Source organism: Oncorhynchus masou, chromosome 8 (genome assembly GCF_036934945.1).
Source record: "Oncorhynchus masou masou isolate Uvic2021 chromosome 8, UVic_Omas_1.1, whole genome shotgun sequence".
Lineage (NCBI taxonomy): Eukaryota > Metazoa > Chordata > Actinopteri > Salmoniformes > Salmonidae > Oncorhynchus > Oncorhynchus masou.
Genome location: NC_088219.1, coordinates 13454990 through 13471673, shown reverse-complemented (window position 1 = coordinate 13471673; position 16684 = coordinate 13454990). Strand labels below are relative to the sequence as shown.

The window sequence follows — 16684 nt, the reverse complement described above, 5'->3', positions numbered from 1 at the left end:
TATCTACATAAGTATTCTGACCCTTTGCTATGAGACTCCCAATTGAGCTCAGACATCCTGTTTCCATTGATCATCCTTGAGATGTTTCTTCAACTTGATTGGAGTCCACCTGTGGTAAATTCAATTGATTGGACATGATTTGGAAAAGCACAAACACCTGTCTATATAAGGTACCACAGTTGACAGTGCATGTCAGAGCAAAAACCAAGCCATGAGGTCGAAGGAATAAGGAATTGTCCATCGAGCTCCAAGACAGGATTGTGTCGAGGCACAGATCTGGGGAAGGGTACCAAAACATTTCTGCAGCATTGAAGGTCCCCAAGAACACATTCTTAAAATGAAGATTTTTGGAACCACCAAGACTCTTCCTAGAGCTGCATGTCCGGCCAAACTGAGGAATCGGGGGAGAAGGGCCTTGGTCAGGGAGGTGACCAAGAACCCAGTGGTCACTCTGACAGAGCTCCAGAGTTCCACCTCTGGAGGAAACCTGGCACCATCCCTATGGTGAAGCATGGTGGTGACAGCATCATGGCGTGGGTATGTTTTCCAGCGGCAGGGTCTGGGAGTCCAGTTTTGAGGGAAAGATGAACGGAGCAAGGTACAGAGAGTTCCTTGATGAAAACCTGCTCCAGAGCATTCAGGACCTCAGACTGGGGTGAAGGTTCACCTTCCAACAGAACAACGACCCAAAGCACACAGCCAAGACAACGCAGGAGTGGCGTCGGGACAAGTCTCTGAATGTCCTTGAGTGGCCCTGCCAGAGCCCGGACTTGAACCCGATCGAACATCTCTGGAGAGACCTGAAAATAGCTCTGCAGCAATGCTCCTCATACCAACCTGACAGAGCTTGAGAGGATCTGCAGAGAAGAGTAGGAGAAACTCCCCAAATACAGGTGTGCCATTCTTGTAGGTTTATACCCAAGAAGTCTCAAGGCTCTAATCGCTGCCAGTGGTGCTTCAACAAAGAGTTAAGAGTCTGAATAATTATGTAAATGAAATATTTAAGTTTTTTATTTTTAATACAGTTGCAAAAAATTCTAAAACCTTGTTTTTGCTTTCTTATTATGGGGTATTGTGTGTAGATTGATGAGGAAAAATGTTTAAGGCTGTAACGTAACAACATGTGGTTAAAGTCAATGTGTTTGATTACTTTCCGAATACACTGTATATATATATATATATATATACATACACTACCAGTCAAAAGTTTTACAACACCTACTCATTCAAGGGTTCTTCTTTCTTTCTTTTTTTCCTACATTGTAGAATAAGAGTGAAGACATCAAAACTATGAAATAACATACAGGGGATCATGTAGTAACCCAAAAACTGTTAAACAAATCAAAAAAGATGTTATATTGGAGATTCCTATAAATAGCCACCCTTTGTATTGATGACAGCTTTGCACTCTGTGTGTTTTATACAGTGCATTTATTTGGAAGGTATTCAGACCCGTTTACTTTTTCCACATTTCCACATATATATATAGTATCTACATCTTGTTACGACGTTCTTCGTTTGTCGAAAGAGAGTCGGACCGAAATGCAGCGTGTTGGTTACTCATGTTTATTTAATTGAACAAACGACGATACATGAAATAACAAAAACAACAAACGGAACGTGGAAAACCTATACAGCCTGTCTGGTGAACACTAACACAGAGACAGGAACAATCACCCACGAAATACAAAGTGAAAACCAGGCTACCTAAATACGGTTCCCAATCAGAGACAACGAGAATCACCTGACTCTGATTGAGAACCACCTCAGGCAGCCAAACCTATGCAACACACACCCCTAATCAGCCACAATCCCAATAACTAAAAAACCCCACTAAGAAATACAACAAACAATAAACCCATGTCACACCCTGGCCTGACCAACTAATTAACAAAAACACAAAATACTAAGACCAAGGCGTGACACATCTATTACATGTCAGAAACCACATCACATAGATGTGCTGCATTGTCCAGATGGACGTTACATTTCCCCAAGGCAGCAGTCTCTCCATCCATCTGCGTGTCTCAGGTGTGCTTTGAAATCACACCTGTGGTTCCACACCTGAGACTATGTTTGAACCTACCCTCTAACTAAGCCATGTGTTAAAACCAATGATTACGCCATGTACTGTAGTTAGTTCCTTGCTGTGAATACAGTAGGTAGTGCAGGAGGAATCAAATGTTCAGGCTTCTTTAGTGCTTCTAAGAATCTTCCCTTTGTCATAATTAGGGTTGCAAAGCTTCCAGTAATTTACCAAAGTTACCGGAATCTTCAGTAATTTTGGTAATTAACAGAAAATCTATGGAAATCTATCATAACTTTGTTAGTTTATATTTGAATATTGTCCATGACTTTCTATTAGATAGACCGTATGGTTCAAGACAAAATAGCCAAATGAACTAAACAAGCATGTCATCAACAATGGCATTATTTTCAATTACCTCTGCAATTGACCTTTTTCCCAAATGCCACCAGTTTGATGCCGAAACATTAACATTTCATACTGAAACCGTCATATCCGTTACAAAAAAAACTAATGATTTCACATGAAATATGAAAACCTGTTTCTGGCGTCAAACTGTTTTTTTGTTTTCACGTGTGTAGTTTCATGTTATCACATGTTGCTTAACATGTTGTTACATTAACTTCACACAAGATCACGTGATCACATTAAAGAAAGTTTTTTTTAAACACTTTATGTGTTCACATTTGAAATTCAAGTGGTTTTTCCATAAGGGATTTAACACCAATGATATTCACTAATGGTGATGGGATACATTTAGAACTGCCCTGTATTTACAGTCAAATGGAACATCTGCATTTATCAACTGGAATGGGCTTTTAACCAATCAACATTCAGGATTAGACCCACCTGTTGTATACATTTAGAACAATGATTTAAAACTTTGTCATTCTATGTTTAATTTTAAAATCGTTTTATTTAATTATTTCACATATATGACATGTGATAAGGCCAGAGAGGGGGCCAGAGATAATTACCGACACCTTTGATAATCTGAAGTACCCAAAAGGGCCACTAGATATAGATCACATAAAATCCTTAAAAGATACTAACATTCTGGTTGTTTACTGGTAAACTTCCTCAAATTTCCAATAATACACCTTCCCTTTGCAACCCTAGTCATAATTCTCTGTCCGCGTTGGATACACCACACGAGTTCACTGTAATGTGGAAAACGAACCCAACAGTGGGTGATGAGTAAAGAAAGTCATGTTGAGAATAACTCATCTCTCTGAGGAGGAGTATTAGCATTGTTGTGATAATAATTAGAGTCATTGTTGAGCTTTGTGCCTAACCCAGTTGACGGGCTGTGAGAAACAATATCTCAGGGGTAGGAAGTGTGGACGAGTCACACACAGTTGAGCGGAAGATTTGCATTTCTCATGGTGCTTCTGGTGGATTCCTCCTCCTTCGCTCCTTCTCCCTCCCTCTTTCGTTCTCTCTGTCTCTCCTCTCTCTCTTTCTGTCACTCTACTCTCTCGCTTTCTCTCTCTCTCATCTCTCCTCTCCTTCTCTCTCTCTCTCTCTCTCTCTCTCTCTCGCTCTCTCTCTCTCTCTCTCTCTCTCTCTCTCTCTCTCTCTCTCTTTCCTCCTTCCCATCATGTCTGTGATGCAGTAAACAAGCATCTTGCCTCCTATTAGCATTTCCCTGGTGGATAAGTTCTCTGTGTCTGCTTCAGGGTTAAAAGCACGTTCAGCCTGCTGAATTGAATTGTGGTACTTCATCTGACACATATAGGACTCCCTTGAACCTGAACTGACACAATGCAATTTCTTAAATGCATGTTGTTTGGAGGTTTGTACAGTAGTACAGTCTTAATGCCACTAGGGACACAGTACCTCATTTTCTTCCAGATGTATAGTTCTCACCATAGTGATAGAGCCAGAAGTCTCACTCATCAAATGGCAGACCATCTATTGGCAAAATTGAACACATTTGAAGGCAGTACCATTCATTAGTTTTAATTAAACTGTTTTTAACATTCTTATTAACTCCCTCCACCTCTATACTGTACTGGAGCAGGGAGGATACTCCAGCCTCCCTACACCTCTATACTGTACTGGAGCAGGGAGGATACTCCAGCCTCCCTACACCTCTATACTGTACTGGAGCAGGGAGGATACTCCAGCCTCCCTACACCTCTATACTGTACTGGAGCAGGGAGGATACTCCAGCCTCCCTACACCTCTATACTGTACTGGAGCAGGGAGGATACTCCAGCCTCCCTACACCTCTATACTGTACTGGAGCAGGGAGGATACTCCAGCCTCCCTACAGCTCTATACTGTACTGGAGCAGGGAGGATACTCCAGCCTCCCTACACCTCTATACTGTACTGGAGCAGGGAGGATACTCCAGCCTCCCTACACCTCTATACTGTACTGGAGCAGGGAGGATACTCCAGTCTCCCTACACCTCTATACTGTACTGGAGCAGGGAGGATACTCCAGCCTCCCTACACCTCTATACTGTACTGGAGCAGGGAGGATACTCCAGCCTCCCTACACCTCTATACTGTACTGGAGCAGGGAGGATACTCCAGCCTCCCTACACCTCTATACTGTACTGGAGCAGGGAGGATACTCCAGCCTCCCTACACCTCTATACTGTACTGGAGCAGGGAGGATACTCCAGCCTCCCTACACCTCTATACTGTACTGGAGCAGGGAGGATACTCCAGCCTCCCTACACCTCTATACTGTACTGGAGCAGGGAGGATACTCCAGCCTCCCTACACCTCTATACTGTACTGGAGCAGGGAGGATGCTCCAGCCTCCCTACACCTCTATACTGTACTGGAGCAGGGAGGATACTCCAGCCTCCCTACACCTCTATACTGTACTGGAGCAGGGAGGATACTCCAGCCTCCCTACACCTCCATACTGTAGTGGAGCAGGGAGGATACTCCAGCCTCCCTACACCTCTATACTGTACTGGAGCAGGGAGGCTACTCCAGCCTCCCTACACCTCTATACTGTAGTGGAGCAGGGAGGATACTCCAGCCTCCCTACACCTCTATACTGTACTGGAGCAGGGAGGATACTCCAGCCTCCATACACCTCTATACTGTAGTGGAGCAGGGAGGATACTCCAGCCTCCCTACACCTCTATACTGTAGTGGAGCAGGGAGGATACTCCAGCCTCCCTACACCTCTATACTGTACTGGAGCAGGGAGGATACTCCAGCCTCCCTACACCTCTATACTGTACTGGAGCAGGGAGGATACTCCAGCCTCCCTACACCTCTATACTGTACTGTAGCAGGGAGGATACTCCAGGCTCCCTACACCTCTATACTGTAGTGGAGCAGGGAGGATACTCCAGCCTCCCTACACCTCTATACTGTAGTGGAGCAGGGAGGATACTCCAGCCTCCCTACACCTCTATACTGTACTGGAGCAGGGAGGATACTCCATCCTCCATACACCTCTATACTGTACTGGAGCAGGGAGGATACTCCAGCCTCCCTACACCTCTATACTGTAGTGGAGCAGGGAGGATACTCCAGCCTCCCTACACCTCTATACTGTACTGTAGCAGGGAGGATACTCCAGTCTCCCTACACCTCTATACTGTACTGGAGCAGGGAGGATACTCCAGCCTCCCTACACCTCTATACTGTACTGGAGCAGGGAGGATACTCCAGCCTCCCTACACCTCTATACTGTAGTGGAGCAGGGAGGATACTCCAGCCTCCCTACACCTCTATACTGTAGTGGAGCAGGGAGGATACTCCAGCCTCCCTACACCTCTATACTGTAGTGGAGCAGGGAGGATGCTCCAGCCTCCATACACCTCTATACTGTACTGGAGCAGGGAGGATACTCCAGCCTCCCTACACCTCTATACTGTGGTGGAGCAGGGAGGATGCTCCAGCCTCCATACACCTCTATACTGTACTGGAGCAGGGAGGATACTCCAGCCTCCCTACACCTCTATACTGTAGTGAAGCAGGGAGGATGCTCCAGCCTCCCTACACCTCTATACTGTACTGGAGCAGGGAGGATACTCCAGCCTCCCTACACCTCTATACTGTAGTGGAGCAGGGAGGATACTCCAGCCTCCCTACACCTCTATACTGTAGTGGAGCAGGGAGGATACTCCAGCCTCCCTACACCTTTATACTGTACTGGAGCAGGGAGGATACTCCAGCCTCCCTACACCTCTATACTGTAGTGGAGCAGGGAGGATGCTCCAGCCTCCATACACCTCTATACTGTAGTGGAGCAGGGAGGATACTCCAGCCTCCCTACACCTCTATACTGTAGTGGAGCAGGGAGGATACTCCAGCCTCCCTACACCTCTATACTGTACTGGAGCAGGGAGGATGCTCCAGCCTCCCTACACCTCTATACTGTACTGGAGCAGGGAGGATGCTCCAGCCTCCCTACACCTCTATACTGTACTGGAGCAGGGAGGATACTCCAGCCTCCCTACACCTCTATACTGTACTGGAGCAGGGAGGATGCTCCAGCCTCCCTACACCTCTATACTGTACTGGAGCAGGGAGGATGCTCCAGCCTCCCACATCTCCAGTGTGTTTGTTCTATGGCAGCTAGTTTATGAAGTGCCAGGTATCCAGCCCCTGATGGAATGAGCCGAACCAGAGAATCCTGAACGTCAGGAGACAACTCTTATGCAAGTTGATCAATGAGTGCATTTCTATTGCTGGGCATAGCAATGAAACATCAGTCGGAAATATCCATGTCCTCTCCAGTGGTTCTCTTCACCTACAGGCGGGCAGGGCCACTCGAGCAGCTCACAAGACTTCAGAAGTGCAGCGAATCGGTTGTGTTCACCATGACATTACTGAGCACCCACAGCTGGTTCCATTGTACTTCCTCATGTATTTCATCTCCCCGGATTCACACATCCTGCACAGTTAATAGAATATCCTCATTTCAGGTTTTGATAAACAATCAAGTCATTTTCATTATGTTACTGTGGTCTCTCTGTATAGAAATACACTTTAAAAAAGGGTTCCAAAGGGTTTCTCCGGGTGTCCTCTTAAGATAACTGTTTTTTTTTGGTTCTAGGTAGAACCCTCTGTGGAAAGGTTTCTAACTGGAACCAAAAATATTTCTTCAAAGGGTTCTCCTATGGGGACAGCCAAATAACCATTTTAGGTTCTAGATAGCACCTTTTTAGAGTTTTAAGTGATAATGGTAGATATATTTAACATGATTGAAGCAGCACTGCCCTCAGTCTTGTTGTTGGTTGAAATCATAGAGATAGATAGAGGACTGTAGATGGATATAACCTGTTTTAGCATGGACATTGTCATTGAGGGCCCCTAACATTTAAAGTAGTTCCTAAGATGAGAGAGAGAGAAGAGAGAGAAAAATATTCTCCCGAGAAGCCAATCCATTGTAGGTTATTTGTCTTGTGGTAATTGGAGTGTGGTGTGGTGCAGATGTGTGGTCTGTGCATCAGTCAACACAGTAATGAGAAGCACATGGACAGGGATGCTCAACACCATGCCTCACAGTCTTTAACCTAATATCACCCATCACTTCACCACTCTGGTCACCACACTAATTAGGTTACAGTATACCAGCAGCAAATATAATAATAATTATAATAATAATAATAATATGCTGTAAGATGACACACTAGATAATAAGGAGTCATTTACAGTAGGTTTATTAAATAGACTCTTTTATTTAGCCTTCAACACTCTACTTGGAGTGAAGGGTAGGCTATGTAACTCAGACATCCTGTGGGATTGTGGTTAGAGATGAAGGTGTCATGGATGCTGACAGTAATGCTCAGGAGCCTCTAAAGCGAAGACAATACCTGTATGTGTAACTTGAAAAGGTTCAAGTGATTTGGGTTTTGTTAACATATTAAATCAAATAAATTCAGACTTTATTTGTCACATGCGCCAAATACAACAATGCAGTTCAAGAAAGAGTTTACTAAATAAACTAAAGTAAAAAATTATAAAAAGTAACACAAGAAAATAACAATAACGAGGCTATATACAGGGGGTATCGGTACCGAATCAATGTGCAGGGGTACAGGTTAGTCGAGGTAATTTGTACATGTAGGTAGGTGTGAAGGGACTATGCATAGATAATAAACAGTGAGTAGCAGCAGTGTAACAACAGATGGGGGAGGGGGGGGGGGGTCAATGTAAATAGTCCGGTGGCCATTTGATTAATTGTTCAGTAGTCTTCTGGCTTGGGGATAGAACCAGTGATCTACTGGGCCGTACGCACTACCCTCTGTAGCGCCTTACGGTCAGATGCCGAGCAGTTGCCATACCTGGCGGTGATGCAACCGGTCAGGATGAGGGGGAAAAGGTGTTGTCGTGCTCTCTACATGATTGTCTTGGTGTGTTTGGACCACGATAGTTTGTTGGTGATGTGTACCAACTCTCGACCCGCTCCACTACAGCCCCGTCCATGTTAATGGGGGCCTGTTCAGCCCACCTTTTCCTGTAGTCCACAATCAGCTCCTTTGTCTTGCTCACGTTGAGGGAGAGGTTGTTGTCCTGGCACCACACTGCCAGGTCACTGAACTCCTCTATATAGACTGTCTCATTGTTGTTGATAATCAGGCCTACCACTGTTGTGTCGTCAGCAAACGTAATGATGGTGTTGGAGTCGTGTTTGGCCACGCAGTCGTGGGTGAACAGGGAGTACAGGAGGGGACTAAGCACACACCCTTGAGGGGCCCCAGTGTTCAGGGTCAGTGTGGCAGACGTGTTGTTGCCTACCCTTACCACCTGGGGGCAGCCTGTCAGGAATTCCAGGATCCAGTTGCAGAGGGAGGTGTTTAGTCCCTGGGTCCTTAGCTTAGTGATGAGGTTTGTGGGCACAATGGTGTTGAATGCTGAGCTGTAGTCAATGAACAGCATTCTCACGTAGGTGTTCCTTTTGTCCAAGTGGTAAAGAGCAGTGTGGAGTGCGATTGAGATTGTGTCATCTGTGAATCTGTTGGGGCAGTATGCAAATTGGAGTGGGTCTAGGCTACCCGGGATGATGCTGTTGATGTGAGCCATGACCAGCCTTTCAAAGCACTTCATGGCTTCCGACGTAAGTGCTACGGGGCGGTAGTCATTTAGGCAGGTTACCTTCGCTTCCTTAATAACACAGAGCACGGTTTGGTCACTCTCGGTGGGCCTTGATTGTGTGTGAGTTTGTATGAATGTGTATGAGTGTTTATAAATGTGTATGAGTTTGTGAGTATGAGGAGAAACCACGGTAACCCTGGCTCATTCCAGTAAATAATGTTGAGAGGCGTAACTCTGTTGGTTATTTGTAACAGCAAGCTCGAGAACAACTATCTGATAATGGAGTGGGACAACAGACATCATTGACTTTAGAGTTAATATTTCATAGGCATGTGAATTGAGATTGTAAAGGAGGTGATCCGTTAGAAAGACAGATAGGGGATGTGTGCTGGGCATAAAGTTGGCTTTGCTTGGTTCACCTACATTTAATGCTAAATGTTGCCCACATTGAAAAACTGTGCACTCTGTGTGCTGCAGCTGCCAGCCTGGCCTGTTGAAGAGATATGGAACAGCATGAGTGTTTGAGCACAGTAGATATTAAACAGCCATGTTGGAACGATGCTACCAAACCTTATCGCATAGGAATAATAGTAATGCTTAGTATTAGATATGATAGCTGTATTACACATTGGAGGTTGTTGTTGGTGTTCTGGGACATGTCTTATTAGTTGTCACTATACATATTCCTCCTCATTTACAGCTGACGCAGGAATGCATATCCAAGGTGACAATTTGGTGCGAACACAATCTAACTGTCACGTATACTCCCTCTCTCTGGGAATCTAGGTCACCAGGCTGCTCATTATTACACACACCTATCAACATCATTACGTGCACCAGCGCCTCTTCAGACTCACCTGGACTTCATCACCTTCCTGATTACCTTCCCTATATCTGTCACTCCTTTTGGTTCCTTCCCCAGGAATTATTGTTTTGGCTTCTGTTTCATGTCTATACGCTGCTTGTGTTTCTTGTTTTGTCCATGTTCGTTTGTTTATTAAATTATTCACTCACTTCTCGACTCCCAGCATACACGTTCCACTGAGTATCCCTCCTCGAGATTCTGTGCCAAGAATTTTTCTGTGTGTTTGGAGTGTTCCAATCTCCATTATACCTGAGGGAATGTAATACTGGTGTAACCAGGACAGAGTCAACACCAGTATGTCAACCACCTCAAAGGGTGGCTCAGTTGTATTGATTAAGTCAATGGTTGGTTCAATTACCAAGGGATCAGGGGCTAACAAGCTTGGCTTATGTACAGACGTATCCACCCTCTGTGGCCGGACTGGCCAATCACCTTACTGTGTTTGTCAAATCTAAGTGATTTGAGCAGATCCCTAGGTACCTGAGGTAGTGACAGTCTTGCCAAGGTCATCGTCCCCAAGAGATTAAGCTCCCACCAGCAGCACTTAAACCACCCAGCCATCCACACGCTGCAGAAAATACAGTGGAAGAGTGTTGTGTCAGCCATGGCTCAGCTTGGAGTGGACCCATATCTCCCGCAGAGGCCCTGAAGCAGGGGGCTCACTCATGCAAGACTGAGGGAAAAGCAAGCACACTTCTAAAGTCAATTTCTCTCCTATCAAATCAAATGTATTTATATAGCCCTTCGTACATCAGCTGATATCTCAAAGTGCTGTACAGAAACCTAGCCTAAAACCCCAAACAGCAAGCAATGCAGGTGTTGAAGCACGGTGGCTAGGAAAAACGCCCAAGAAAGGCCAAAACCTAGGAAGAAACCTAGAGAGGAACCAGGCTATGAGGGGTGGCCAGTCCTCTTCTGGCTGTGCCGGGTGGAGATTATAACAGAACATGGCCAAGATGTTAAAATGTTCATAAATGACCAGCATGGTCAAATAATAGATCTGGGACAGGTAGCACGTCGGTGAACAGGTCAGGATTCCATAGCCGCAGGCAGAACAGTTGAAACTGGAGCAGCAGCACGGCCAGGTGGACTGGGGACAGCAAGGAGTCATCATGCCAGGTAGTCCTGAGGCATGGTCCAAGGGCTCAGGTCCTCCGAGAGAGAGAAAGAAAGAGAGAAAGAGAGAATTAGAGAGAGCATACTTAAATTCACACAGGACACCAGATAAGACAGGAGAAGTACTCCAGATATAACAAACTGACCCTAGCCCCCCCGACACATAATCTACTGCAGCATAAATACTGGAGGCTGAGACAGGAGGGGTCAGGAGGAGTGGTCTCCTATCACCCCTCGACACCCCTTCTCCAAATTCCCTCCCATCCATGGTTGGGAGGAGAGCCAGCGCTGTGGCCCCACACAGCCCCGCAGGGCCTGCAGTCTCTGGAGCTCCAGTCACACACATCCATATTCATGGCACCACATGGAGAGGGAGTGGAGGCTTGGGGTAGCGCACCGCGCTGATCCCGCGGAGGCACGCAGAGGCCAAATTGTGCTCCGAAATCGCATCGCCGTGCTACTCTCAAATTTTTGTAACAATCTGGAGGGCTCCGTATAGCTCCGCATTGACATGATTGGCTGACAGTAGGTCAGGACAGGAAGTCCTGTATAAACACAAACTCACTTCCTTGACAACTTCCTTCACAACAGCTCTGCGCTGCTCCGTGAACCACAAAATATATATTTGCTTTGACTTCTGCAGAGGCCGCATCACAGTAAATGCTGTATGACCATACAAAGCCTTTTAGGCTTTCAGAACTGTCCTACTCCGCAGTATGTGGAGAACAAAACGAACCCATGCTGTTTTTTGTTTGCCCCCAGATTCCAATCTGCCAGTAGGTCGTGAGTGACGCTGACTGTGTGCACATGATGAATCCCATGGCCCAGCTGTACTACAAGAAGGCGAGCTACTCACCCTACCGCGACCGCATCCCGCTGCAGATCGTGCGGGCGGAAGCGGAGCTGTCAGTGGAGGAGCGGGCGTACCTGACGGCGGTGGAGAAGGGCGACTATGCCGGGGTGAAGCTGGCCCTGCAGGAGGCGGAGATCTACTACAACATCAACGTGAACTGCCTGGACCCGCTGGGGCGCAGCGCTCTGCTCATCGCCATCGAGAACGAAAACCTGGAGGTGATGGAGCTGCTGCTCAACCACGGCGTGCACGTGGGCGACGCGCTGCTCTACGCCATCCGCAAGGAGGTGGTGGGCGCCGTGGAACTGCTGCTGTCCCACCGCAGGCCCAGTGGAGAGAAACAGGTAAGGTGGACCTTAGGAGCACATTTCAGCTAGAAGCCTAGGCCTACAAGGTCCTTACTGTAGCCCAATTAGCATGATGGTTACATGTCATGTATATGTTCTCCTGGTTATATACATGTTATGTATATGTTCTTCTGGTTATATATATGTTATGTATATGTTCTCCTGGTTATATATATGTTATGTATATGTTCTCCTGGTTATATACATGTTATGTATATGTTCTCCTGGTTATATACATGTTATGTATATGTTCTCCTGGTTATATACATGTTATGTATATGTTCTCCTGGTTATATACATGTTATGTATATGTTCTCCCGGGTATATACATGTTATGTAAGTTATACAGGTTATGCTCTGGCCTGGGTGCACTCATTAATCCCTCTCCACCCCAACCCCCTGTTCTCTTCTCCAGGTGCCCAACCTGATGATGGATACCCAGTTCTCAGAGTTTACCCCTGACATCACACCCATCATGCTGGCAGCTCACACCAACAACTACGAGATCATAAAACTGCTGGTCCAGCGCAAAGTTACCATCCCCCGGCCACACCAGATCCGCTGCGACTGCGTGGCGTGCGTGTCCAGCTCCGAGGTGGACAGCCTGCGCCACTCCCGCTCCCGCCTCAATGTCTACAAGACCCTAGCCAGCCCGTCCCTCATCGCCCTGTCCAGCGAAGACCCCATCCTGACCGCCTTCCGCCTGGGCTGGGAGCTGAAAGAACTGAGCAAGGTGGGAAACGAGCTCTGTCAGGATTACCAGGAGCTGTCCCAGTCGTGTTAAGGGTTTATGAAGGGTTTATTAAGGGGTTTTAACTAGTTTATGACTCTTCCAGGTGGAGAATGAGTTCCGTCAGGAGTACGAGGAGCTGTCCCAACAGTGTAAGCTGTTTGCCAAGGACCTGCTGGACCAAGCCAGGAGCTCCAGAGAGCTGGAGACCATCCTCAACCACCGTGACTACCTCAGTGAGGAGCTGGACCCAAAGGACTGCCGCGACCTGGCCAAGCTCAAACTGGCCATCAAGTACCACCAGAAAGAGGTGAGAGGGAGAAGAGAGATGGCCATGCAGAAGATGTCTGTCTGGTATAGTGAGGGTGTCCTTAGCTGAATGGATTGACACTGTATCAGGTGAAGTGCTCACTGGGCACTATGCTGGCAGTGTTACCTATTTCAACAAGCACATCTTCCTGTATGCTTGTGATAATATCACTAGAGTGCCAATGATGAATTTCCACGCGTTGTTTCCTAGGATATTTCTTTATGCAGCAAAATGTCAGTTGCTGTCAGTGACAGTGACAAAACACTTGACTAATAATAATCTAGCACACTAGAGGAAATGACCCTGACATTTGAGAAGAGAGCAGTGACTAGAAGAGATCTGTTGTAGACAATGGAAGCTTGATGGTCGAGCACTTTAATTCAAATCGTCTTGATATTGAACAGTGATAACAGGACCAATTTGAGTTGTGTCAGAAATTGTAGTCATCTCACCATCTATTTATAAAAAATATCTACAGGAATAGCATGTAGAAGTGAGTCACAGCGTTTAAGTCTAAATGAAACGAGACACAGGCAAGTCGAGAGCTTGGGTGATCAGCTGGCTTGTGTTCTCTCATTGCCAACTAAAGGGATCTATTCACAGTTTACTATACCACTGAGAATTCTGCCATTCTGTTGCTTCTTTTTGTTGGTATAAAATACATTTGGCACGCTGTCTTTCCTTCCCTTTTGTAACCCGGGAGACAAACACACCCTCACATATGTGTGGGCCAAACAAAAGCACACACTCATCCTCACTCACATACACACACGCACACCCTCACATATGTGTGGGCCAAACAAAAGCACACACTCATCCTCACTCACATACACACACGCACACACTCCTCTTGATTGGAATGCTGGCATTTGGCTGCTCCTTTGTTGTGAGCTGAATACTGTATTTCTCTCTGCAGTGTAATAAATTCTCAGTCTTCTCCAGGTCTGCGGGGCTGTTAAGAGAACCTAAACAACCACACTGGGGAAAAGGCCTGTTAGAATTATCATGCCTCGGTCAGCAAGTAGGCTACAGCTCTTTCATCCTTCATCCTCAGACCACTACAGTCAGCAACACTCTCAGTTCAGTCAGTTCAGGACATCTTATGGTTGGTTAAAGTTACCTTATTCAAAACAGCAATCATTCTAGAGGTAGATGGTCAGAGATGAAGGACAGCACATTCACGTGGGAGTTGAGTGCCTGGTTGTCAGGGAGAAGTCGGGGGGCATGGGGGCGGTGGGAGGACAGCAGGGTTAAACTAGTTGAATTCAGCATGTGCATCCAATATATATGCACACTTGGGAGGAGGGGGAACTACTGTTTGGGCTTGATAGAATCAGCTGCTTTGCTGGGACTGGTTACCCAGCATGCCACAGTTAGTAAAGTCGTTCAAATCGGGTTGTTGGTCCCTCATCCCTATGCATCCACAATCAAATCTAACTTTATTTGTCATATGCGCCGAACACAACATTCACCTTACCGTGAAATGCTTACATACAAGCCCTTAACCAACAATGCAGTTCAAGAAGAGCTAAGAAAATATTTACCTAATAAACTAAAGTCAAAAATGATCAAAAGTAACACAATAAAGTAACAATAGCGAGGCTATATACAGGGGGTACCAGTACCGAGTCAATGTGCGGGGATACAGGTTAGATGAGGAATTTGTACATGTACTTAGGGAGGAAGTGACCATGTATAGATAATAAACAGCAAGTAGCAGCAGTGTAAAACCAAAGGGGGGGGGGGGGGTCAATGTAAACAGTCCGGTGGCCATTTGATTAATTGTTCACTAGTCTTATGGCTTGGGAGTAGAAGCTGTTAAGGAGCCTCTTGGACCTAGACTCGGTGCTCCGGTACCGCTTGCCGTGCGGCAGAGAGAACAGTCCATAACTGTTGGGTGACTGGTGTCTTTGACAATGTTTTTGGCTTTCCTCTGGGCTGTACGCACTACTCTCTGTAGCGCCTTATGGTCAAATGCCGAGCAGTTAGCATACCAGGCGGTGATGCAACCGGTCAAGCTGCTCTCGATGGTGCAGCTGTAGAACGTTTTGAGGATCTGAGGACCCATGACAAGTCTTTTCAGTCTCCTGAGGGGTAAAAGGTTTTGTCGTGCCCCCTTCATGACTGTCTTGGTGTGTTTGGACCATGATAGTTCGTTGGTGATGTGGACACCAAGGAAGTTGAAACTCTCGACCCGCTCCACTACAGCCCCTGTTGATGTTAATGGGGTCCTGTTTTGGCCCGCCTTTTCCTATAGTCCACGATCAGCTTTTCTGTCTTGCCAGGTCTCTGACCTCCTCCATACAGTCTCATCATTGTTGGTGATCAGGCTTACTACTGTTGTGTCATCAGCAAACTTAACGATGGTGTTGGAGTCATGTTTGAACAGGCCAAGTCTGTGTGGCTCAGTCGGTAGAGCATGGCGCTTGCAACGCCAAGCGTCGTGGGTTCGATTCCCACTGGGGCCACCCATATGTAAAAGTAGTGGCCCCAGCCGACTTGTAAGTCGCTTTGGACAAAAGCGTCTGCTAAATGGGATATATTATTATATATATATTATAACAGGGAGTACAGGAGGGGACTAAGCACACACCCCTGAGTGGCCCCAGTGTTGAGGATCAGCGTATTAGACATGTTGTTGCCTACCCTTACCACCTGGGGGGCGGCCCGTCAGGAAGTCCAGGATCCAGTTGCGGAGGGAGGTGATTAGTCCCAGGGTCCTTAGCTTAGTGATGAGCTTCGTGGGCACTATGGTGTTGAACGCTGAGCTGTAGTCAATGAACAGCATTCTCGCATAGGTGTTCCTTTTGTCCAGGTGGGAAAGGACAGTGTGGTAGGATTCAATCTTAATCCTGTATTGACGCTTTGCTTGTTGGGTGGTTCGTCTGAGGGCATAGACGGAAAAAAAAGTGGCAGCTCTAGCTTTTAGGTTGATGCGGATGTTGTCTGTAATCCATGGCTTCTGGTTGGGATATGTACGTACGGTCACTGTGGCGTAAACGTCGTCGATGAACTTATTGATGAAGCCGATGACTGAGGTGTATACTCCTCAATGCCATTTGATGAATCCCGGAACATATTCCAGTCTGTGCTAGCAAAACAGTCCTGTAGCTTAGCATCCACGTCATCTGACCACTTCCGTATTAAGCGAGTCACTGGTACTTCCTGCTTTAGTTTTTGCTTGTAAGCAGGAATCAGGAAGCTTGAATTATGGTCAGATTCACCAAATGGAGGGTGGGGGAGAGCTTTCTATGCATCTCTGTGTGTGGAGTGAAGGTGGTCTAGAGTTTTTTTCCTCTGGTTGCACATGTGACATGCTGGTAGAAATGAGGTAAAACTGATTTAAGTTTGCCTGCATTAAAGTCCCCAGCCAATAGGAGCACCGCTCCTGGATTCTCAGAAGGTAGCCCGACCTCCG

The 16684-nt window shown here is 46.4% G+C and overlaps 1 protein-coding gene across 1 annotated transcript in view; it reads left to right on the top strand.

Annotated features, from left to right (window-relative positions):
* The window catches only part of LOC135544120 (short transient receptor potential channel 5-like), a 37085-nt gene that overhangs the window by 2996 nt on the left and 17405 nt on the right, over positions 1 to 16684 (top strand). The window contains exons 2-4 of the mRNA XM_064971518.1: positions 11789 to 12223; positions 12642 to 12959; positions 13063 to 13266. Coding sequence (XP_064827590.1) covers positions 11834 to 12223; positions 12642 to 12959; positions 13063 to 13266 — 912 coding nt within the window. The 5' untranslated portion in view covers positions 11789 to 11833. The remainder of the gene's footprint in view (positions 1 to 11788; positions 12224 to 12641; positions 12960 to 13062; positions 13267 to 16684) is intronic.